At 46.0% G+C, this 17,869-nt stretch overlaps 1 protein-coding gene across 2 annotated transcripts in view; it reads left to right on the plus strand.

Moving 5' to 3' along the window:
• The first annotated feature begins 2,546 nt into the window (after nt 1-2,546).
• Nucleotides 2,547-17,869, plus strand: part of mvb12ba (multivesicular body subunit 12Ba) — a 61,372-nt gene continuing 46,049 nt past the window's right edge. Inside the window, exon 1 of one of the 2 annotated variants that reach the window (XM_041897333.2) lies at nt 2,547-2,777. Coding sequence is in view for 1 of the 2 variants with exons in the window: in XM_041897332.2 (XP_041753266.2) it covers nt 2,947-2,997 (51 nt within the window). In the remaining variant the exon portion in view is untranslated. The other variant, XM_041897332.2, reaches the window with a different exon arrangement.

Consider the following 17,869-nt stretch of genomic DNA (forward strand, 5'->3'; position numbering starts at 1 on the left):
ATTCCTCTCTCGACCAGCACATTAGACGGCACAACATTCCTCTCTCGACCAGCACATTAGACAGCACAACATTCCTCTCTAGACCTGCACATTAGACAGCACAACATTCCTCTCTAGACCAGCACATTAGACAGCACAACATTCCTCTCTAGACCAGCACATTAGACAGCACAACATTCCTCTCTCGACCAGCACATTAGACAGCACAACATTCCTCTCTCGACTAGCACATTAGACAGCACAACATTCCTCTCTCGACCAGCACATTAGACGGCACAACATTCCTCTCTCGACCAGCACATTAGACGGCACAACATTCCTCTCTCGACCAGCACATTAGACGGCACAACATTCCTCTCTCGACCAGCACATTAGACAGCACAACATTCCTCTCTCGACCAGCACATTAGACAGCACAACATTCCTCTCTCGACCAGCACATTAGACAGCACAACATTCCTCTCTCGACCAGCACATTAGACAGCACAACATTCCTCTCTCGACCAGCACATTAGATGGCACAACATTCCTCTCTCGACCAGCACATTAGACGGCACAACATTCCTCTCTAGACCAGCACATTAGACGGCACAACATTCCTCTCTAGACCTGCACATTAGACAGCACAACATTCCTCTCTAGACCAGCACATTAGACAGCACAACATTCCTCTCTCGACCTGCACATTAGACGGCACAACATTCCTCTCTAGACCTGCACATTAGACAGCACAACATTCCTCTCTAGACCTGCACATTAGACAGCACAACATTCCTCTCTCGACTAGCACATTAGACAGCACAGCATTCCTCTCTAGACCAGCACATTAGACAGCACAACATTCCTCTCTAGACCAGCACATTAGACAGCACAACATTCCTCTCTAGACCAGCACATTAGACAGCACAACATTCCTCTCTAGACCAGCACATTAGACAGCACAACATTCCTCTCTAGACCTGCACATTAGACGGCACAACATTCCTCTCTAGACCAGCACATTAGACGGCACAACATTCCTCTCTAGACCAGCACATTAGACAGCACAACATTCCTCTCTAGACCAGCACATTAGACAGCACAACATTCCTCTCTCGACTAGCACATTAGACAGCACAACATTCCTCTCTCGACCAGCACATTAGACAGCACAACATTCCTCTCTAGACCAGCACATTAGACAGCACAACATTCCTCTCTCGACCAGCACATTAGACAGCACAACATTCCTCTCTAGACCAGCACATTAGACAGCACAACATTCCTCTCTAGACCAGCACATTAGACAGCACAACATTCCTCTCTCGACCAGCACATTAGACAGCACAACATTCCTCTCTAGACCAGCACATTAGACAGCACAACATTCCTCTCTAGACCAGCACATTAGACAGCACAACATTCCTCTCTAGACCAGCACATTAGACAGCACAACATTCCTCTCTCGACTAGCACATTAGACAGCACAACATTCCTCTCTCGACTAGCACATTAGACAGCACAACATTCCTCTCTCGACTAGCACATTAGACAGCACAACATTCCTCTCTCGACTAGCACATTAGACAGCACAACATTCCTCTCTCGACTAGCACATTAGACAGCACAACATTCCTCTCTCGACTAGCACATTAGACAGCACAACATGCCTCACTAGACCAGCACATTAGACAGCACAACATTCCTCTCTCGACTAGCACATTAGACAGCACAACATTCCTCTCTAGACCAGCACATTAGACGGCACAACATTCCTCTCTCGACCAGCACATTAGACAGCACAACATTCCTCTCTCGACCAGCACATTAGACAGCACAACATTCCTCTCTCGACCAGCACATTAGACAGCACAACATTCCTCTCTCGACTAGCACATTAGACAGCACAACATTCCTCTCTAGACCTGCACATTAGACAGCACAACATTCCTCTCTCGACCAGCACATTAGACAGCACAACATTCCTCTCTCGACCAGCACATTAGACAGCACAACATTCCTCTCTCGACCAGCACATTAGACAGCACAACATTCCTCTCTCGACCAGCACATTAGACAGCACAACATTCCTCTCTCGACCAGCACATTAGACAGCACAACATTCCTCTCTCGACCAGCACATTAGACGGCACAACATTCCTCTCTAGACCTGCACATTAGACAGCACAACATTCCTCTCTAGACCTGCACATTAGACGGCACAACATTCCTCTCTCGACTAGATGTGCAATTAAAGGGCCAGATGCGCAATTAAAGGGGAATTACACTCAAAAATCAAAATGTGTTCGTTTTCTACCAGACCTAAAACAAAAAAAAGGTATTCTGATGTGATTTGAGCATTGACATGGACTCAGAACAGCCAAACTAATAATGGGGAAGGAAATTAAAAGGAAAACAATGTGACTGTAGTTCTTCCATCATAAGAAAATAATTCATAGCGTCTCATTTATAGTACTTAGCTACATGCATTGTTGATATGTCCGTCACAAAACAAAACAAACATGATCAGAGAGAGGGGGTCATTACCATACCCCTTCTGCCATGGTACACTCCCTCATTCTCTCACTGCAATGTCCACAAATGGCAGCTATTAGACTCCGCTAGCTATAATCTCAGTCACCTGAATGCTCAGTAAATCTACTCGTTGGGGTTTAGCTAACATCACGGAAAGGATGCGTTTCTTGGCGCTGTAACTCCGAACAAGGGGAGAAAAGGAAAAGAAGATCTAAACCAAGATTGTTTAAAAAAAAAAAAAACATAATTCTTGGCCTCACTGGGTAAGAAACCGATTAGTTAGCTTGCAAACTAGCTAGTTAGCTTAGCTTCCATCTGCTTTCCCCCTAAGCGAAGGTTGCATCTCGCCCTCTCTCGCTTCTCTCTCCGCGGTGGCCTCAAACGAGACCGCGGCTTGTAGTACGACTACTAGCGCCTGCTGCTTCTGTGGTCATGAAAAGCTGCTTTTGTCTGAAAAGGAGGGACACTGTGCCGCGAGTAACAGTTAAGTCGACGAGATTTAACGAGATGATGACAAATTTGGAGTAATAGATATGGATTGTATTGTTGCTAATTTGCTTTGCATTATTAACCTGCTAACTAGCTATTGATGGTGCATGCAAACTACCGAGAATGCTTTGACCTTCTTTTGGAGCGAAGAGGGTAATGTTAGCTAGCTTTGTTTACTAACTTAATTGCCAGTTCTACTGTTACCATAATATGGCAAGCCGTTTTATTATTTAATCGACTTTAGTTACCTAGCTAAGCTACAAATATGAATGAAACGTTAGCTAGCTAGCATGCCAGAGCACTGGCTGTGTTCGTTAGCTAAAGTTAGCAAAACATCGGCAAGAAGGGATGTGGCAATGTCAAGGACTCACATAATCGGCTAGTTAGCATTCTCTTACCAACGGTAAACCAAAGAGTAACTTCGCTACTAGCTAGCTAGCAGTGTATGTCTTTCCACAGCCGTATATTTACTACATAGCTAACGAACTAACTAGTTAGTTGGAGGAGGACGCTAGCTAGGTTTGTAGGTAGGCTAGGTCCCAGTCAACAAAGCAGGCCACTCATTTAGCTACACAGTGCATTCAGTCATACAACATTTTTTTTTTTTTATTACATTTACATTTTAGTCATTTAGCAGACGCTCTTATCCAGAGCGACTTACAGTTAGTGCATACATTTTTCATACTGGCCCCCCGTGGGAATCGAACCCACAACCCTGGCGTTGCAAGCGCCATGCTCTACCAACTGAGCTACAGGAGGCTACATTCCTTTTATCAAAGGCAATGGTACTGGCTACACCCCACGGTGATCTTTACTCTCATGAACAATAAGCAAGGTTCTCTGCAATCTTGTTGACCAGTTGTGCATATGCCTATTTGTTGGGAAGAAGTTGTGTATATAGATGAGCTATAATGCTATTCCTTTGCATGGCGTTCGGTCACTCAGAATATATTTTTTAAAGGCCTCAGATAAAATGCTAAACAGCCAAGAGACCCAGGCATTCGCTCTGTGATGTAACGTTAGGCTACAGCTAAGTATAATTGCGGTTTAGTCTCAAACTCTCTATTTGGATCAGCCACCTACCTTTTATACAGAAATGCACACTTCTTCCTATATAGGCCTATTGAATGTGATTCATCAGATTTTGTAAACAGTTTTGTAAGCATTACAATGCAATAGCCTAACCAGAGTCATTCAATTCGCAAAACGCTAGGATAGCTGGTAAATCCGATTTTGGTCTGTTTTCTGTAGTCAGTGCTTGGTGCTCTGCCAATGCCAAGGCATACAGAAGGCCCATCTACATACTGTAGATAGTAGTAGGCTACTGTAACTTTCATACTATATTAATTTGTTCTGGGATGTTGTTGCTGGATTCGTTCATCTTGAAAGGTTCGATCGTCTTTTATTGGGGTGTACGAGTTAACTTGTCCTACATAAGGTAGGCAAGGTTAAATGCTTGAGCTGCATCTCTGTGCAGAAAAGTAATTAAAAATCTGATGATGGACCTTGCTAATTTTAGCTGACACTTGTTCAGCAATTAATCGGATTTAGCCTCAGACCATGTTCTTACATGAAGAGGGAGGAAGTTAGCCTCAGACCATGTTCTTACATGAAGAGGGAGGAAGTTACAGTGGGGAAAAAAAGTATTTAGTCAGCCACCAATTGTGCAAGTTCTCCCACTTAAAAAGATGAGAGAGGCCTGTAATTTTCATCATAGGTACACGTAAACTATGACAGACAAAATGAGGAAAAAAAATCCAGAAAATCACATTGTAGGATTTTTAATGAATTTATTGGCATATGATGGTGGAAAATAAGTATTTGGTCAATAACAAAAGTTTCTCAATACTTTGTTATATACCCTTTGTTGGCAATGACACAGGTCAAACGTTTTCTGTAAGTCTTCACAAGGTTTTCACACACTGTTGCTGGTATTTTGGCCCATTCCTCCATGCAGATCTCCTCTAGAGCAGTGATGTTTTTGGGGCTGTCGCTGGGCAACACAGACTTTCAACTCCCTCCAAAGATTTTCTATGGGGTTGAGATCTGGAGACTGGCTAGGCCACTCCAGGACCTTGGAAATGCTTCTTACGAAGCCACTCCTTCGTTGCCGGGCGGTGTGTTTGGGATCATTGTCATGCTGAAAGACCCAGCCACGTTTCATCTTCAATGCCCTTGCTGATGGAAGGAGGGTTTCACTCAAAATCTCACGATACATGGCCCCATTCATTCTTTCCCTTTACACGGATCAGTCGTCCTGGTCCCTTTGCAGAAAAACAGCCCCAAAGCATGATGTTTCCAACCCCATGCTTCACAGTAGGTATGGTGTTCTTTGGATGCAACTCAGCATTCTTTGTCCTCCAAACATGACGAGTTGAGTTTTTACCAAAAAGTTATATTTTGGTTTCATCTGACCATATGACATTCTCCCCAATCCTCTTCTGGATCATCCAAATGCACTTCAGACGTGCCTGGACATGTACTGGCTTAAGCAGGGGGACACGCCTCGCACTGCAGGATTTTAGTCCCTGGCGGCGTAGTGTGTTACTGATGGTTGGCTTTGTTACTTTGGTCCCAGCTCTCTGCAGGTCATTCACTAGGTCCCCCGTGTGGTTCTGGGATTTTTGCTCACCGTTCTTGTGATCATTTTGACCCCACGGGGTGAGATCTTGCGTGGAGCCCCAGATCGAGGGAGATTATCAGTGGTCTTGTATGTCTTCCATTTCCTAATAATTGCTCCCACAGTTGATTTCTTCAAACCAAGCTGCTTACCTATTGCAGATTCAGTTTTCCCAGCCTGGTGCAGGTCTACAATTTTGTTTTTGGTGTCCTTTGACAGCTCTTTGGTCTTGGCCATTGTGAAGTTTGGAGTGTGACTGTTTGAGGTTGTGGACAGGTGTCTTTTATACTGATAACAAGTTCAAACAGGTGCCATTAATACAGGTAACGAGTGGAGGACAGAGGAGCCTCTTAAAGAAGAAGTTACAGGTCTGTGAGAGCCAGAAATCTTGCTTGTTTGTAGGTGACCAAATACTTATTTTCCACCATAATTTGCAAATTTGCCTACAATGGGATTTTCTGGATTTTTTTTCCTCAATTTGTCTGTCATAGTTGACGTGTACCTATGATGAAAATTACAGGCCTCTCTCATCTTTTTAAGTGGGAGAACTTGCACAATTGGTGGCTGACTAAATACTTTTTTTCCCCACTGTATGTGTCTGGTCTGTCATTGTGCGCTATTGCAAATGGGTGAATAAATATGTTGAGTTACAAATTGAGAGACCTGAAAGTACAGATTTTTAAACAAGGTAGCCACTACCTTCAGTTAAGACCTGTTGGTAGCCTATGCCTTTCTGTTTAGAATGCGAGACATTTTGGTTTGGCGTGGGGTACTTTTTCTTCGTGTTAATTACAGTAAGATGAGAGAAGAGGAAGCTTAAGGAGGACCTGTGTATTGAGGAAGTGACCCATGATTTCACCTACCTGCTATGGGAGCATAACATTTGGGTAGTTTCCTTTTACTACATTTGCCCATAACACTTAAATTGCTGTTTGTTTTGAGTTTCTCTCCAGAAAAGGGGTCAAGGAGGCAAATTGTTGGGGAAGTCCTGCTGTGTTAGGCTATGTAGGCTGGACTACAACCCTCTCAACAGAAGGATGCAGGGACCATAGCCGTAGGCTGTTTGTTTTTCTTAATGTGAGGACCAGTGCTAGCTTAATGCAAGCTGACTACTTAACTTGCCACCTACTCTGTTTTAACTGTCTTTGCCCTCAAACTAATCAAGACTGGTTAATGACACATTCCAGGCTCTGTCTCTCTGTCTCTCTCTCTCTGTCTCTCTCTCTCTGTCTCTCTCTCTCTCTGTCTCTCTCTGTCTCTCTCTCTCTGTCTCTCTCTCTCTGTCTCTCTCTCTCTGTCTCTCTCTCTCTCTCTCTTTCTGTCTGTCTGTCTGTCTGTCTGTCTGTGTGTGTGTGTCTCTCTCTCTCTCTCTCTCTCTCTCTCTCTCTCTCTCTCTCTCTCTCTCTCTCTCTGTGTGAGTCAAGAGTGTGTTCACTCACTGTTCAGCTCATGTCACTGTAAGCAGAGATACAGTGCCTGGATGGTCTCTGCAATCTTGGCAGCCGTGTTCCTCCCTGTCTCCTTGGCAATGGCTTTATTATTATTATTATTTTTTTTTAACGAGGAATTCAGATAGGACTCTGCTCGGTGTGGACCCGCTTCGCCCCATTAGCGTGTAAGTGGTATGCACATAGTGTAATGGGTGTGCATGTGCACTTCTTGGCTAGCCCAGAGACCCACCTAACCTCTGCTGTTGACAAATGCTGGATTCCTACAGGTTATACCAGGCACTATGCATTTGTTCTCGCTGTTTTTTAGGCACATGCTTGTGTGTACGATTTTAGGATGTCCTGGTTCTCCTGGTTCTGCGATGCCGCAGTGAATGAGTGAGTTAAAAACGGGTTGTACAGTATCCTAATGTCTCTGTGTCACTGTCAGGTGCCTGACGCCTAGTCACTTGTCAGGTCGCTCTGACTCTAGCCTGTCACCATCAGCTGCGTCAACCCCAGTGACTCAGAAACCCAGGATAACTCGACAGTCGTTTGCAGTCTTGAGGTTAAACGGGTGTCTTTTGTGTGTCATCACTCTGTACTATCTCCGAGGAGGGGGGGGGGGGGGGTTCTGTCTCCTCCTGAGCCTGTGGTATACATTTCACGTCGGCCTTTCCCTTTGCCTCAAACTGCTTCTGTTTACCTCACCGAGTTGACGCAGCCCCTTTTTATGTCAGTTGTTTTGGCAAGGGAGCCGGGTAGCCAAGGAGATACCAGGCGGGGGGCCCCGGTTGCCTAGGTAGCCTCCAGAGTGTTGCCTGCTCTGTGCAAACCCCAGAGTTCAGCTCTCGTTAATATGCTGCTATGTCTTGATGTCCCCCCAAGGCTCAATATTCAGAGGACAAAGGGGTAAATCCAATGCAAAATGTAAATAAAGTACTAACCACTAGGCTAAGTTCTGGTTTGAAGGCTGCCAGGTAGGGATTTGACCAATTTTACTTTTTTTCTTAACGTTTAAACTTCAAATTTTTTTTGGTTAAAACTATAGAACATTAAAAAAAATTCCAGGTGAAATCCAATTGCGTGGTATGACTGCTAGGGTGGCAATGAAGATCTACCACTGTCGTACAGTAGGCCTAGGCATCTGGAATCTGCTTTGTGGCTGTCCGAACGGCAGGTGAAGTTTTGTCCTGAAGACAACCGTTAATTAATTCACGTTGACTCTAGTGTTCCTTCCATTTGCTATGTGCATTAACAACTGACATTAAAAAATAAAACTAGCCAAGTGATCACAGTTCTTCTCCCTACATTCTCTTTTTCCTCCATAACGTGTCTCACTCAATTTCTGACCGCTCCCTCTACACCCCCAAGCCCCCATTAGGCCTACTGAAGTGATGGGATACACAAACAAAACTGGAGACGAGCTACAGTCCTGCCAAATCAAGACAGCTTTAACACCAATTCAAAATGGACTTGATAAAAGTAGGGAAATATGTGTTCCAACCACGAGCTGCAGTTGTGGAATATTTTAGGCTTTTTTTTGCCCCCCAACAAAAAAAAACCTAGACAGGTTCCAGACTGAAATATGCAGCAAAAATGTTTTGATGAAGGCAAATAGCGTTTTTATTCGTCTAGGGGCCTAGTTTGTTTCATGTTGAATAAAAGCCTGCCCACCAAGATTAAACTCACATATCAAACCCAGACCAAAAGAAACCACCAAATGTGGGTATCTACTGGTTAAAAGGGGAAGAATTTTCCCTTTCTAATGCTGTTAGTCTCAACTCCCATTATGAAGGTAATAACATCCTGTTGAAAAGGGAGTGAACGGTTCACAGTGATATTGATGAGTAAGACTAACTTGTTTCAGTAGCGCAAGTCGCGGCTCAAATGGCGCTCGCAGTCCTTCATTTAGCAAATTACCTCGCAACTTCACAAAGGCCATTGACAATGGCTACATATCAACTGCAATCATTTCTGTAATCAGCGCATTTTCCCCCAACTGTTAACGACGATGCACGCGGAGGACTTTATATCCGTGGCAAATCATTTGAAAGATGCATATCCCCTCTTACTAACGTTAGAGCATTGTTGTGTTAGGTAGACCTATTTGTTGACATTTTTTCCCTTTACGAAGATGATCGGGACTTTGAAAAATAAATATTCATAGCACTGATGCGCCCAACTTAAAGTTATGAGAACCACATTAAATCTAGGAGAAACTGAAAATAAGATTTTAAAATAAATTGATTGAGATACAGCCTATATGAATTCTATCTAGGCTACTTTTGAAGCACATTTTGTGCCCCACAAACTGTAAATATATTAGTTTATTATAAAAGCTAAAATGTTGATACGAATATGTCGTTGAAATGTGTCATTTGTGGAATATTAGGTTTCTACATTGTATAAAAGCAACATTTTCCTATTGCAGTACATTGAAAATTGAACACAGTCTCTTTAAAAACATCAGGTTTGTGATGACGACATGCAAGACATCTGTCATTCATTCATTGCTATGATCATTGATCTCCTGAAGAAGATATCCCTTTCTTTCTGTGCCCCCAAATGTTTGGATATACTGATAAAATTCCCAGGTTGTTAGCTAGCTAATGAGGTAACGTGACTGAACAAAGATTAAATAAATGGTTAACGACGTCGATGCACAAGTAGTTTTTAGAATGGCCCATGACATGGTTTATGAATTATGGCAGATCAGGGGGTTGGGTCAAGACGTTTACACAGATCAGACACGGACAGAGTATGATTAGCTCGGTTTCAAGGGTGTTTATTAATTGTGGTCCTCTGTAGCTCAGCTGGTAGAGCACGGCGCTTGTAACGCCAAGGTAGTGGGTTCGATCCCCGGGACCACCCATACACAAAAAAATTGATGCACGCATGACTGTAAGTCGCTTTGGATAAAAGCGTCTGCTAAATGGCATATTATTATTATTATTATTATTAATAAAATAATCAAAAGAAAAGGTTAGGTCTCCCCCATGAGACCCTCTCCAGGATACCGTCTCCAACTACACGGAAGTTACCTTACTTCCCCCAGTCCTCTCTCTCATATGCTGCCCTTCTGGCAGCTTTATGGGCCTTGCACAGCTGGTGAGCAATCCGCCCTTAATTACTCATCAGCCCCAATTAGTCCTGTCCGGGGAGCCCGTCGAGACCTGGCACGTCCAGCAGATGGAGCCACCGCCTCGTGCTGTATACTCCATCTGTTACCAGGCCTCGACAAGTCTCCCCCTGGTGGCTGACCTGCTGTACACCACAGAATGTAAAATGCTTTCCTGGTTATCCGCTACTGCTATAGGAAGATATGTGTGTTGCGCCGGTAATATGGGTCAGATCTGCGTACTGCTGGTGGGGTCGAAGCACTCTGTTCATCAGTCGCTGGAATGTGGGCGGGGCTCCGTGGAGACCAAATGGGAGCACCCGGTACTGGTACAGACTGTCTGGTGTTGAGAACGCTGTCTTCTCCCGGGTGGAGGCTTCCAATGGTACCTGCCAATATCCTTTGGTCAGGTCAAGGGTGCTGATGTACCGGGCCTTTCCCAATCGGTCGATTAGCTCGTCCACCCTCGGCATGGGGTAGGCGTCGAATACGCTTATGTCGTTCACCCCCCGGAAATCATTACAGAAGCGGAGGCTACCGTCCGGTTTGGGCACCAACACGATGGGGCTGCACCATGCACTGTGGGACTCTTCAACAACCCCCATCCTCAGCATAGCCTCCCACTTCTTGTTTCATGGCCTTCCGTTGGGCCTCCGGAATTCGATACGGCCTCTTTCTTACAGTTTCCCCGGGCCGGATATGGATGTGGTGTTCAATGAGGGTCGTGCGGCCCGGCTTCTCTGATAACACCGCCGTGTTCCGATCAACAAGCTCCCGGAGCTCTTGCTTCTGGGCCGGGTCAAGGTCCTCACTGCTCGGGACCACCACTGGTACCGTTGGCGTCCTGGGTCCCGACCATAACACGGCCAAGGCTGTCCTCTCGTGCCACTTCTTCAATAGGTTCACGTGGTAAATCTGAGGTTTCCGTCTCCCCGGTTGCCATACGCGGTAGTTGACAGGTCCCAGTTTCTCGACCACCTCGTATGGTCCATGCCATGTTGCCAGGAACTTACTTTCGGCTGTGGGGATCAACACCAACAGCCTGTCTCCCACCTGGAATTCTCGGGGCTGGGCTCCCCGATTGTAGACCTGGGCTTGGGCGCGTTGGGCCTTCTCCATATGTTCCCTCACGACTGGCCAAATGGATGTCATCCGCTCCCGCATCGTCCCCACGTGCTCTACCACGCTGCGTTGGGCTTCCCACACCTCCTTGGCGAGGTCCAGTAGGCCACATGGCCTCCTCCCTTAGAGGAGTTCAAACGGGGAAAAACCCAGTGGAGGATTGGGGTACTTCTCGGATTGAGAACATTAGGTGGGGTAGCAGCTGGTCCCAGTTCTTCCCGTCCTGCTCAATGACCTTCCGCAGCATCTGTTTGAGCGTTTTGTTAAAGCGCTCAACGAGGCCATCCGTCTGCGGGTGAAAAACGGAGTTCCGGATCTGCTTGATCTGCATGAGGGAACACAACTCTTTCATGAGGTGGGACATAAACTCTGTACCTTGGTCTGTCAGGATCTCGTTCAGGATGCCCACCCGGCTAAAGAGGTGGAACAGCTCCCGGGCGATTCCCTTGGATACCGCCGCCCGTAGGGGAATGGCCTCGGGATACCGGGTGGCATAGTCTACTATTACCAAGATGTACCTGTGTCCTCGTGCAGTCTTTACCAGGGGTCCCACTATGTCCATGGCGATGCGTTCAAAGGGCACCCCGATGATCGTGTGCTTTCGGGTGTGGGCTTTCGGGGCAGTGAGTTGACACTCCGGGCAGCTGCGACAGTAGTCTTCCACGGCCCTCCTCTTCCCGGGCCAGTGGAACCAGGCGGCAACCCGTTCCCGGGTCTTCTCCATTCCCAGGTGCGCCCCCAACAGGTGGGTGTGGGCCAGCTGAAGAACGGTTCCTACGTACCGTCGGGGCAGCAACAACACCTCTCGACGTTCCCTCTGTTGGCGCGACACCTGATACAAAAGGTTATTCGTATCGCCGGTCACTCACCCCCGGAAGTAGCTGTCCATCCACCGCTATCACTTGGGCTGCGGCAGCTTTCAAATTCGGATCCGCCCACTGGGCCGTCCAGAATTGTCCCCTCAGTTGTCCCCCAACGGGGTCTCAACTGGCCCCTCGAAATCGAGGGGGAGGCTGGGCTCCTCCTCCAGTGGTTCCCCAGGGGGTTCGGGTTCTGGCTCCCACTCCGACTCCGGACCTGTAGAGTCAGGTTGGTTAACCGGTGTTGTCCTGACCGTACAGGCGAAGGGTCGTCCCCGCTCTCTTCTTCGGCCGGCTCGTATCTTTTTTTTCAACTCGTGCCCCCATAGGGCCGTGAACAGCGGACAATCCCGTCCCACTAGGATAGGTACCGGCAGCTCTGGTACTGCACCCACCGTCATCTGGCAGCTCACTTGTGGTGTCACGAGGTTGGTCCATACGGTGGGATTCCGCTTTGTGTCATCGTGACCACAGGAAATGGACATCTCCTTACCCCGTTCGGTCTCCTGGTTCAGCAGGCTCGTGGTTACGAGTGTAACCATGCTTCCGGAGTCTAATAGCGCTTCCGTGTCGTGTCCGTCAACCTTCACCGGGACCATGGGTGCAGTTGATTCATGGTGAGCCCAACAGGAGGTGACAGTTCACGGCATGACCCACCTGGCCTCCGGTGCTAGCTGATAGCATCGACTCCTCTCAAGCAGGGTAATTCCAGGCAATATGCCCCCGGGCGCCACACTCAAAACACCTCCGTTGGTCCATCTACCTTGTGTCGTCGGTGGCGAGTCGGCCCTTCCCCAGCCGTCTCTCCACGGGTTTGCGGTCCCTTGGCCCTGCCGACTGTCTGTTCGGGGTACACCGCGGTGGGGTTGTCCTTCCGTCCCCTCGCACAGGTCGCCGACTCGTCCCGGCTCCCCCTCAGTAGGGCCTGAGTGTTCTGATTCGACTCCACTGCTTCCAGGTGGCCCTCCAAGGTCTTGGGCGCGCATAGGCTCGCTGCCCTCTTCATGTCGTGGGGTAGCGCCCGTACGAAGCGATCCAGGACCACTATGTTGAGGAGGGAGAGGGTGGATACGTCGGTTAGGAGCCATGCCCTGGTGACGCGCAGAAGGTCGCTCATCTGGGCTCGGGGGGATGCGTCGGGTACGAACCTCCAGTCGTGGAACCGTTGAGCCCGATGGGCCAGGCTGTACCCGTAGCGGCTGAGTATCTCCCGTTTTGAGTCCGTCGTAGTTAGCTGCCTGTTAGTCGTTCAGGTCCCAATACACCTTTTGGGCATTCCCAGAGAGGAACGGGGCCAGCAGACTTTGCCCACTTTGGCCTTGGCCATCCAGCGCTGTCCGTTCAAACGTACAGAGGTATGTTTCAATGTCATCGTCTTCCGCTAGCTTGATTAAAAACGGGTTGGGATGGGTTTCAGGAGACGCTCCTCCTTGCAGCTTCCTGACTTCCTCCACGAGGCGGACGTTTTGTAGTCGCTGTTCCTCCAACGTTTGTTCCTGAACCGCCTGTTGTGCTTGTTGGACCCGGACGAACTGAGCTATCAACTCGTCCGCTGATGCTGTGTAAACGTCAACCCTGATCTGACCACGTTATCAAAATGCCCGCATTCTCCACCACTTGTGGCAGATCAGGGGGTTGGGTCAAGACGTTTACACAGATCAGACACGGACAGAGTATGATTAGCTCGGTTTCAAGGGTGTTTATTAATAAAATAATCAAAAGAAAAGGTTAGGTCTCCCCCATGAGACCCTCTCCAGGATACCGTTACTTCCCCCAGTCCTCTCTCATATGCTGCCCTTCTCGCAGCTTTATGGGCCTTGCACAGCTGGTGAGCAATCCGCCCTTAATTACTCACCAGCTCCCAATCAGCCCCAATTAGTCCTGTCCAGGAGCCCGTCGAGACCTGGCAGATGGAGCCACCGCCTCGTGCTGTATACTCCATCTGTTACCAGGCCTCGACAAGTCTCCCCCTGGTGGCTGACCTGCTGTACGCCACAGAATGTAAAATGCTTTCCTGGTTATCCGCTACTGCTATAGGAAGATATGTGTGTTGCGCCGGTAATATGGGTCAGATCTTTTGAGCTGGTTGGGCTAGAAGCAAGCCGTTTTTGCTGTAGTAATGGTGTGAACATGGCGCTAACAAATCTGCACTTGCTTGTTTATCTAGGGCGCTCGGAAACAACGGCACAGCGAAGCCTTATGCCCCGTTTCCATTGTGACGTATTTCATTAAGTACGAAAAAAGTATTAAAATGTATGCACTCACTACTGTAAGTCACTCTGGATAAGAGCGTCTTCTAAATGACTAAAATGTAAATTACGCCGTACGTCATCTTCACGGAGTCTTGTCCCGCTACTGAACGGACAAGTGTAGTGTAATGCAAGATGGAGGAGAGCCTGTCTCTCGTCAAAGATCACATTTATTTTGGAAGATTGCAAAATTACCTTTTCATTCACTACAGGATAAATATATTGTTTCAGGTGATAATAAAACATGTTTTGTTACTTTTTCCTCAACTTGTTTCTCTAATGTTATAGCAAGTCAAGCTAGCTTGCACTGCAGAGCAGCTAGCTAGCTAAAAGCTAGGCTAGGTTGAAGATACCATTGTAGCTAGCGACCTCCACCTAATAATTATAATAAAAAACAAACGTCATTACCATCACAATAAACTTAAACGGGAGGCAACAGTCAATATAATTGGCTTAACAGCCAATGTGTATTAGTTAACATTACTATTCAAATACAGTAGTACTCACTTATAGGAATAGGTCATTGTTAACAAGTTGCTAGCTATCCCATAAATCCATCACCGAAAACCACATTTTCTTCTTCTGTGGTTTGGTCATTACCTGTTCTTCAACGGACTCTGGCTGGACTGAAGATGAAGGAGAGAAAAAATCTTAAGTATGCGGCGTCTCCATTGATATGCAGGACATCCGGCGCAACGTAACGGAGTGCTTATGGGTATCAGTGCTCCCAAAATAAAACTCCTGGTCGCCCAGGAACATATTTCGTCGCACTTTAGAGCCCTGCCTGTTAGTGGTAGTTGTGTGATAACTGCACTGTGTTTTTAAATGTTGTGGAGAGATTCAACTTTTTAACGTTTAAATCATCACACCCAGACTGCCAGGTCAGGACCTCCATTCCGTGTCCTGTCTGTGAATCAGTGGAACCCATTTTTGCTGCGCTGTTCGAGACGACAGTGTTCTTTGCCATCTCTAATTCTGCTAAGCACTTCCAAAGCAATCTGATTCTGTTTGTTATTAAGGAGGCCAGGTTACCCTTTTTACCTCTGAGTAATTTGAATCCAGAGCAATCAGCTTTTCCTTAATACATGTCCATTGTTGTCTCTCCGTGTAGCCTGACATTTTCTTCTTGTTTTGTTAACTAGCATTTGATCAAGTTTGCTTTCAGGTAGACATCAGAGAAATCCTGCTCGTCTTGTCTATTAGGCAGTGGTAAATGGTCATAATCAGGCCACATCCTCTCTGGTGAAACTGAGCTCTCCTCTGGTCAAAACGAGTATCCTGTCCCCTCCCACTGCAACTGGGTGACCCACTGTGAGATGTTGTTCCAACATGTTCAGGTGCTGTTTGGCTCTAGTTGCTTAGTGTTTGTGCCCCGCCTGGAACAGTGGATGTATTGTTCTATTGGTGTTTCTGAGGTGCTGTCATGAAGCTTTTGTGTTTTGTTGTGTGAAGTCACAGGAGGAATGAGGCTGTGGGATTCTGTGGTCTGCACAGAGGAAGGGCACAGTTTTAAGGGCCCCAGTGAGACTGTTGAGACCAAAGGTGAATATGATTGATTGGATCAAATTTCTCTTGGTTTGAAACCCGTCTTCTGCAGTCTGCTGAATTGAGGAGAAGCAGAGAGGATAGTGTGATCCAAATATTTTTGTAGCGTTTATCGTTTCAAAATGCATTGAAAATATGAATTACTCATACAGTGCCTTCAGAAAGTATTCACACCCCTTGACTTTTTCTACATTTTGTTGTTTTACAGCCTGAATTTAAAATGGATTACATTTAGATTTTTTGTCACTGGCCTACACACAATACCCCATAACGTCAAAGTGGAATTATGTTTTTTTTTCGAAATTCTTAAAAATTAATTACAAATTAAAAGTCTTTGATGTCTTGAGTCAATAAGTATTCAACCCCTTTTATGGCAAGCCTAAATAAATTAAGGAGTAAAAATGTGCTTACCAAGTGACATAATAAGTTGTATGGCAATAATAGTGTTTAACATGATTTTTGATTGACTACCTCATCTCTGTACCCCACACATACAATTATCTGTAAGGTCCCTCAGTCCAGCAGTGAATTTCAAACACAGATTCACCGACAAAGACCAGGGAGGTTTTCCAATGCCTCGCAAAGAAGGGCACCTATTGGTAGATGGGTAAAAATAAAAAAGCAGACATTGAATATCTCTTTGAGCATGGTGAAGTTAATTACACGTTGGATGGTGTATCAATACACCCAGTCACTACAAAGATACAGGTGTCCTTCCTAACTCAGTTGCCAGTGAGGAAGGAAACCGCTCCAGGAATTCACCATGAGGCCAATGGTGACTTTAAAACAGTTACTGAGTTTAATGGCTGTGATAGGAGAAAACTGAGGAGGAAGCTTGTAAAGAAGGAAGCTTGTACAGAATAAAAAATATTCCAAAACATGCATCCTTTTTGAAGGCACTGTATAATGAGTCCCTGCCTGGTCTAACAGTAGGCTAATTCCAATCCCCTTAATGTAAGATGGGATCATCATTCTATGAACCTGCTAGTTCAACACTCCAAAAGTAGGCTATTGTGGTTTAGTTTTATTAACAAGCTTGTGGTCCTCTGTAGCTCAGCTGGTAGAGCACAGCGCTTGTAACGCCAAGGTAGTGGGTTCGATCCCCGGGACCACCCATACACAAAAATGCATGCACGCACGACTGTAAGTCGCTTTGGATAAAAGCGTCTGCTAAATGGCATATTATTATTATTATTATTATTATAAGTTAATACTTTTTTTTGTCATTTTGAACTTGCCTCTTGGTAATTATTCTGGGGTTGATCCTCCTAATGGTATTGTATCTTATGAACTTTTTTTTTTTTCTTAAGAAAATTCCTCAACAATATCTTAAGATTTCATGATTTTCTTACTGTGACGAGTACTGAGTATACGAAGAGGCAGACGCAGGAATGAACAAGGTCAAGGTTTACTCAAACAATGACAAAGAGAAATAACAAAGATAGAGGAACCGACACGAAGCTAAACAATCACACACAACATCATCCAGAACAGTCCCGGGCTAAATAGGGGTGGTGATGAGATGATGAGGTGCAGGTGCGCTGGAGGTGATTAGGGTGCGTTGGGTTTCCATTCCGGTGTTGCCGAGGTGGTGCGCTCAGTAGACCGGCGAATCAGAGCGCTGGAGGGGAGCAGCAACGAGAGGAGACGTGACACTTAAAAACGTCTCAAATATCTTCTTACAAATCTTCTTAAGGTGTTTGTTGCTAGGCAACTGTTTTAGCTAGCTATCTAGTTAGCATATTTCTTACTGAGATTACTGTTCTAAAACATGTTCTCGGGTTTAAAATAATCAATACTGAAATGTTCAGTTGAATGTTCAATTGCTTTCATGAGCTTTTTCTCTCACTGCCCTGAGTTTAAGACAAGGGTTTAGAACAAATTCAAGAGCTTTATTTTCAAGAATCGAAACATTTATTTTC

The sequence above is a fragment of the Coregonus clupeaformis genome, chromosome 15 (assembly GCF_020615455.1).
Source record: "Coregonus clupeaformis isolate EN_2021a chromosome 15, ASM2061545v1, whole genome shotgun sequence".
NCBI lineage: Eukaryota > Metazoa > Chordata > Actinopteri > Salmoniformes > Salmonidae > Coregonus > Coregonus clupeaformis.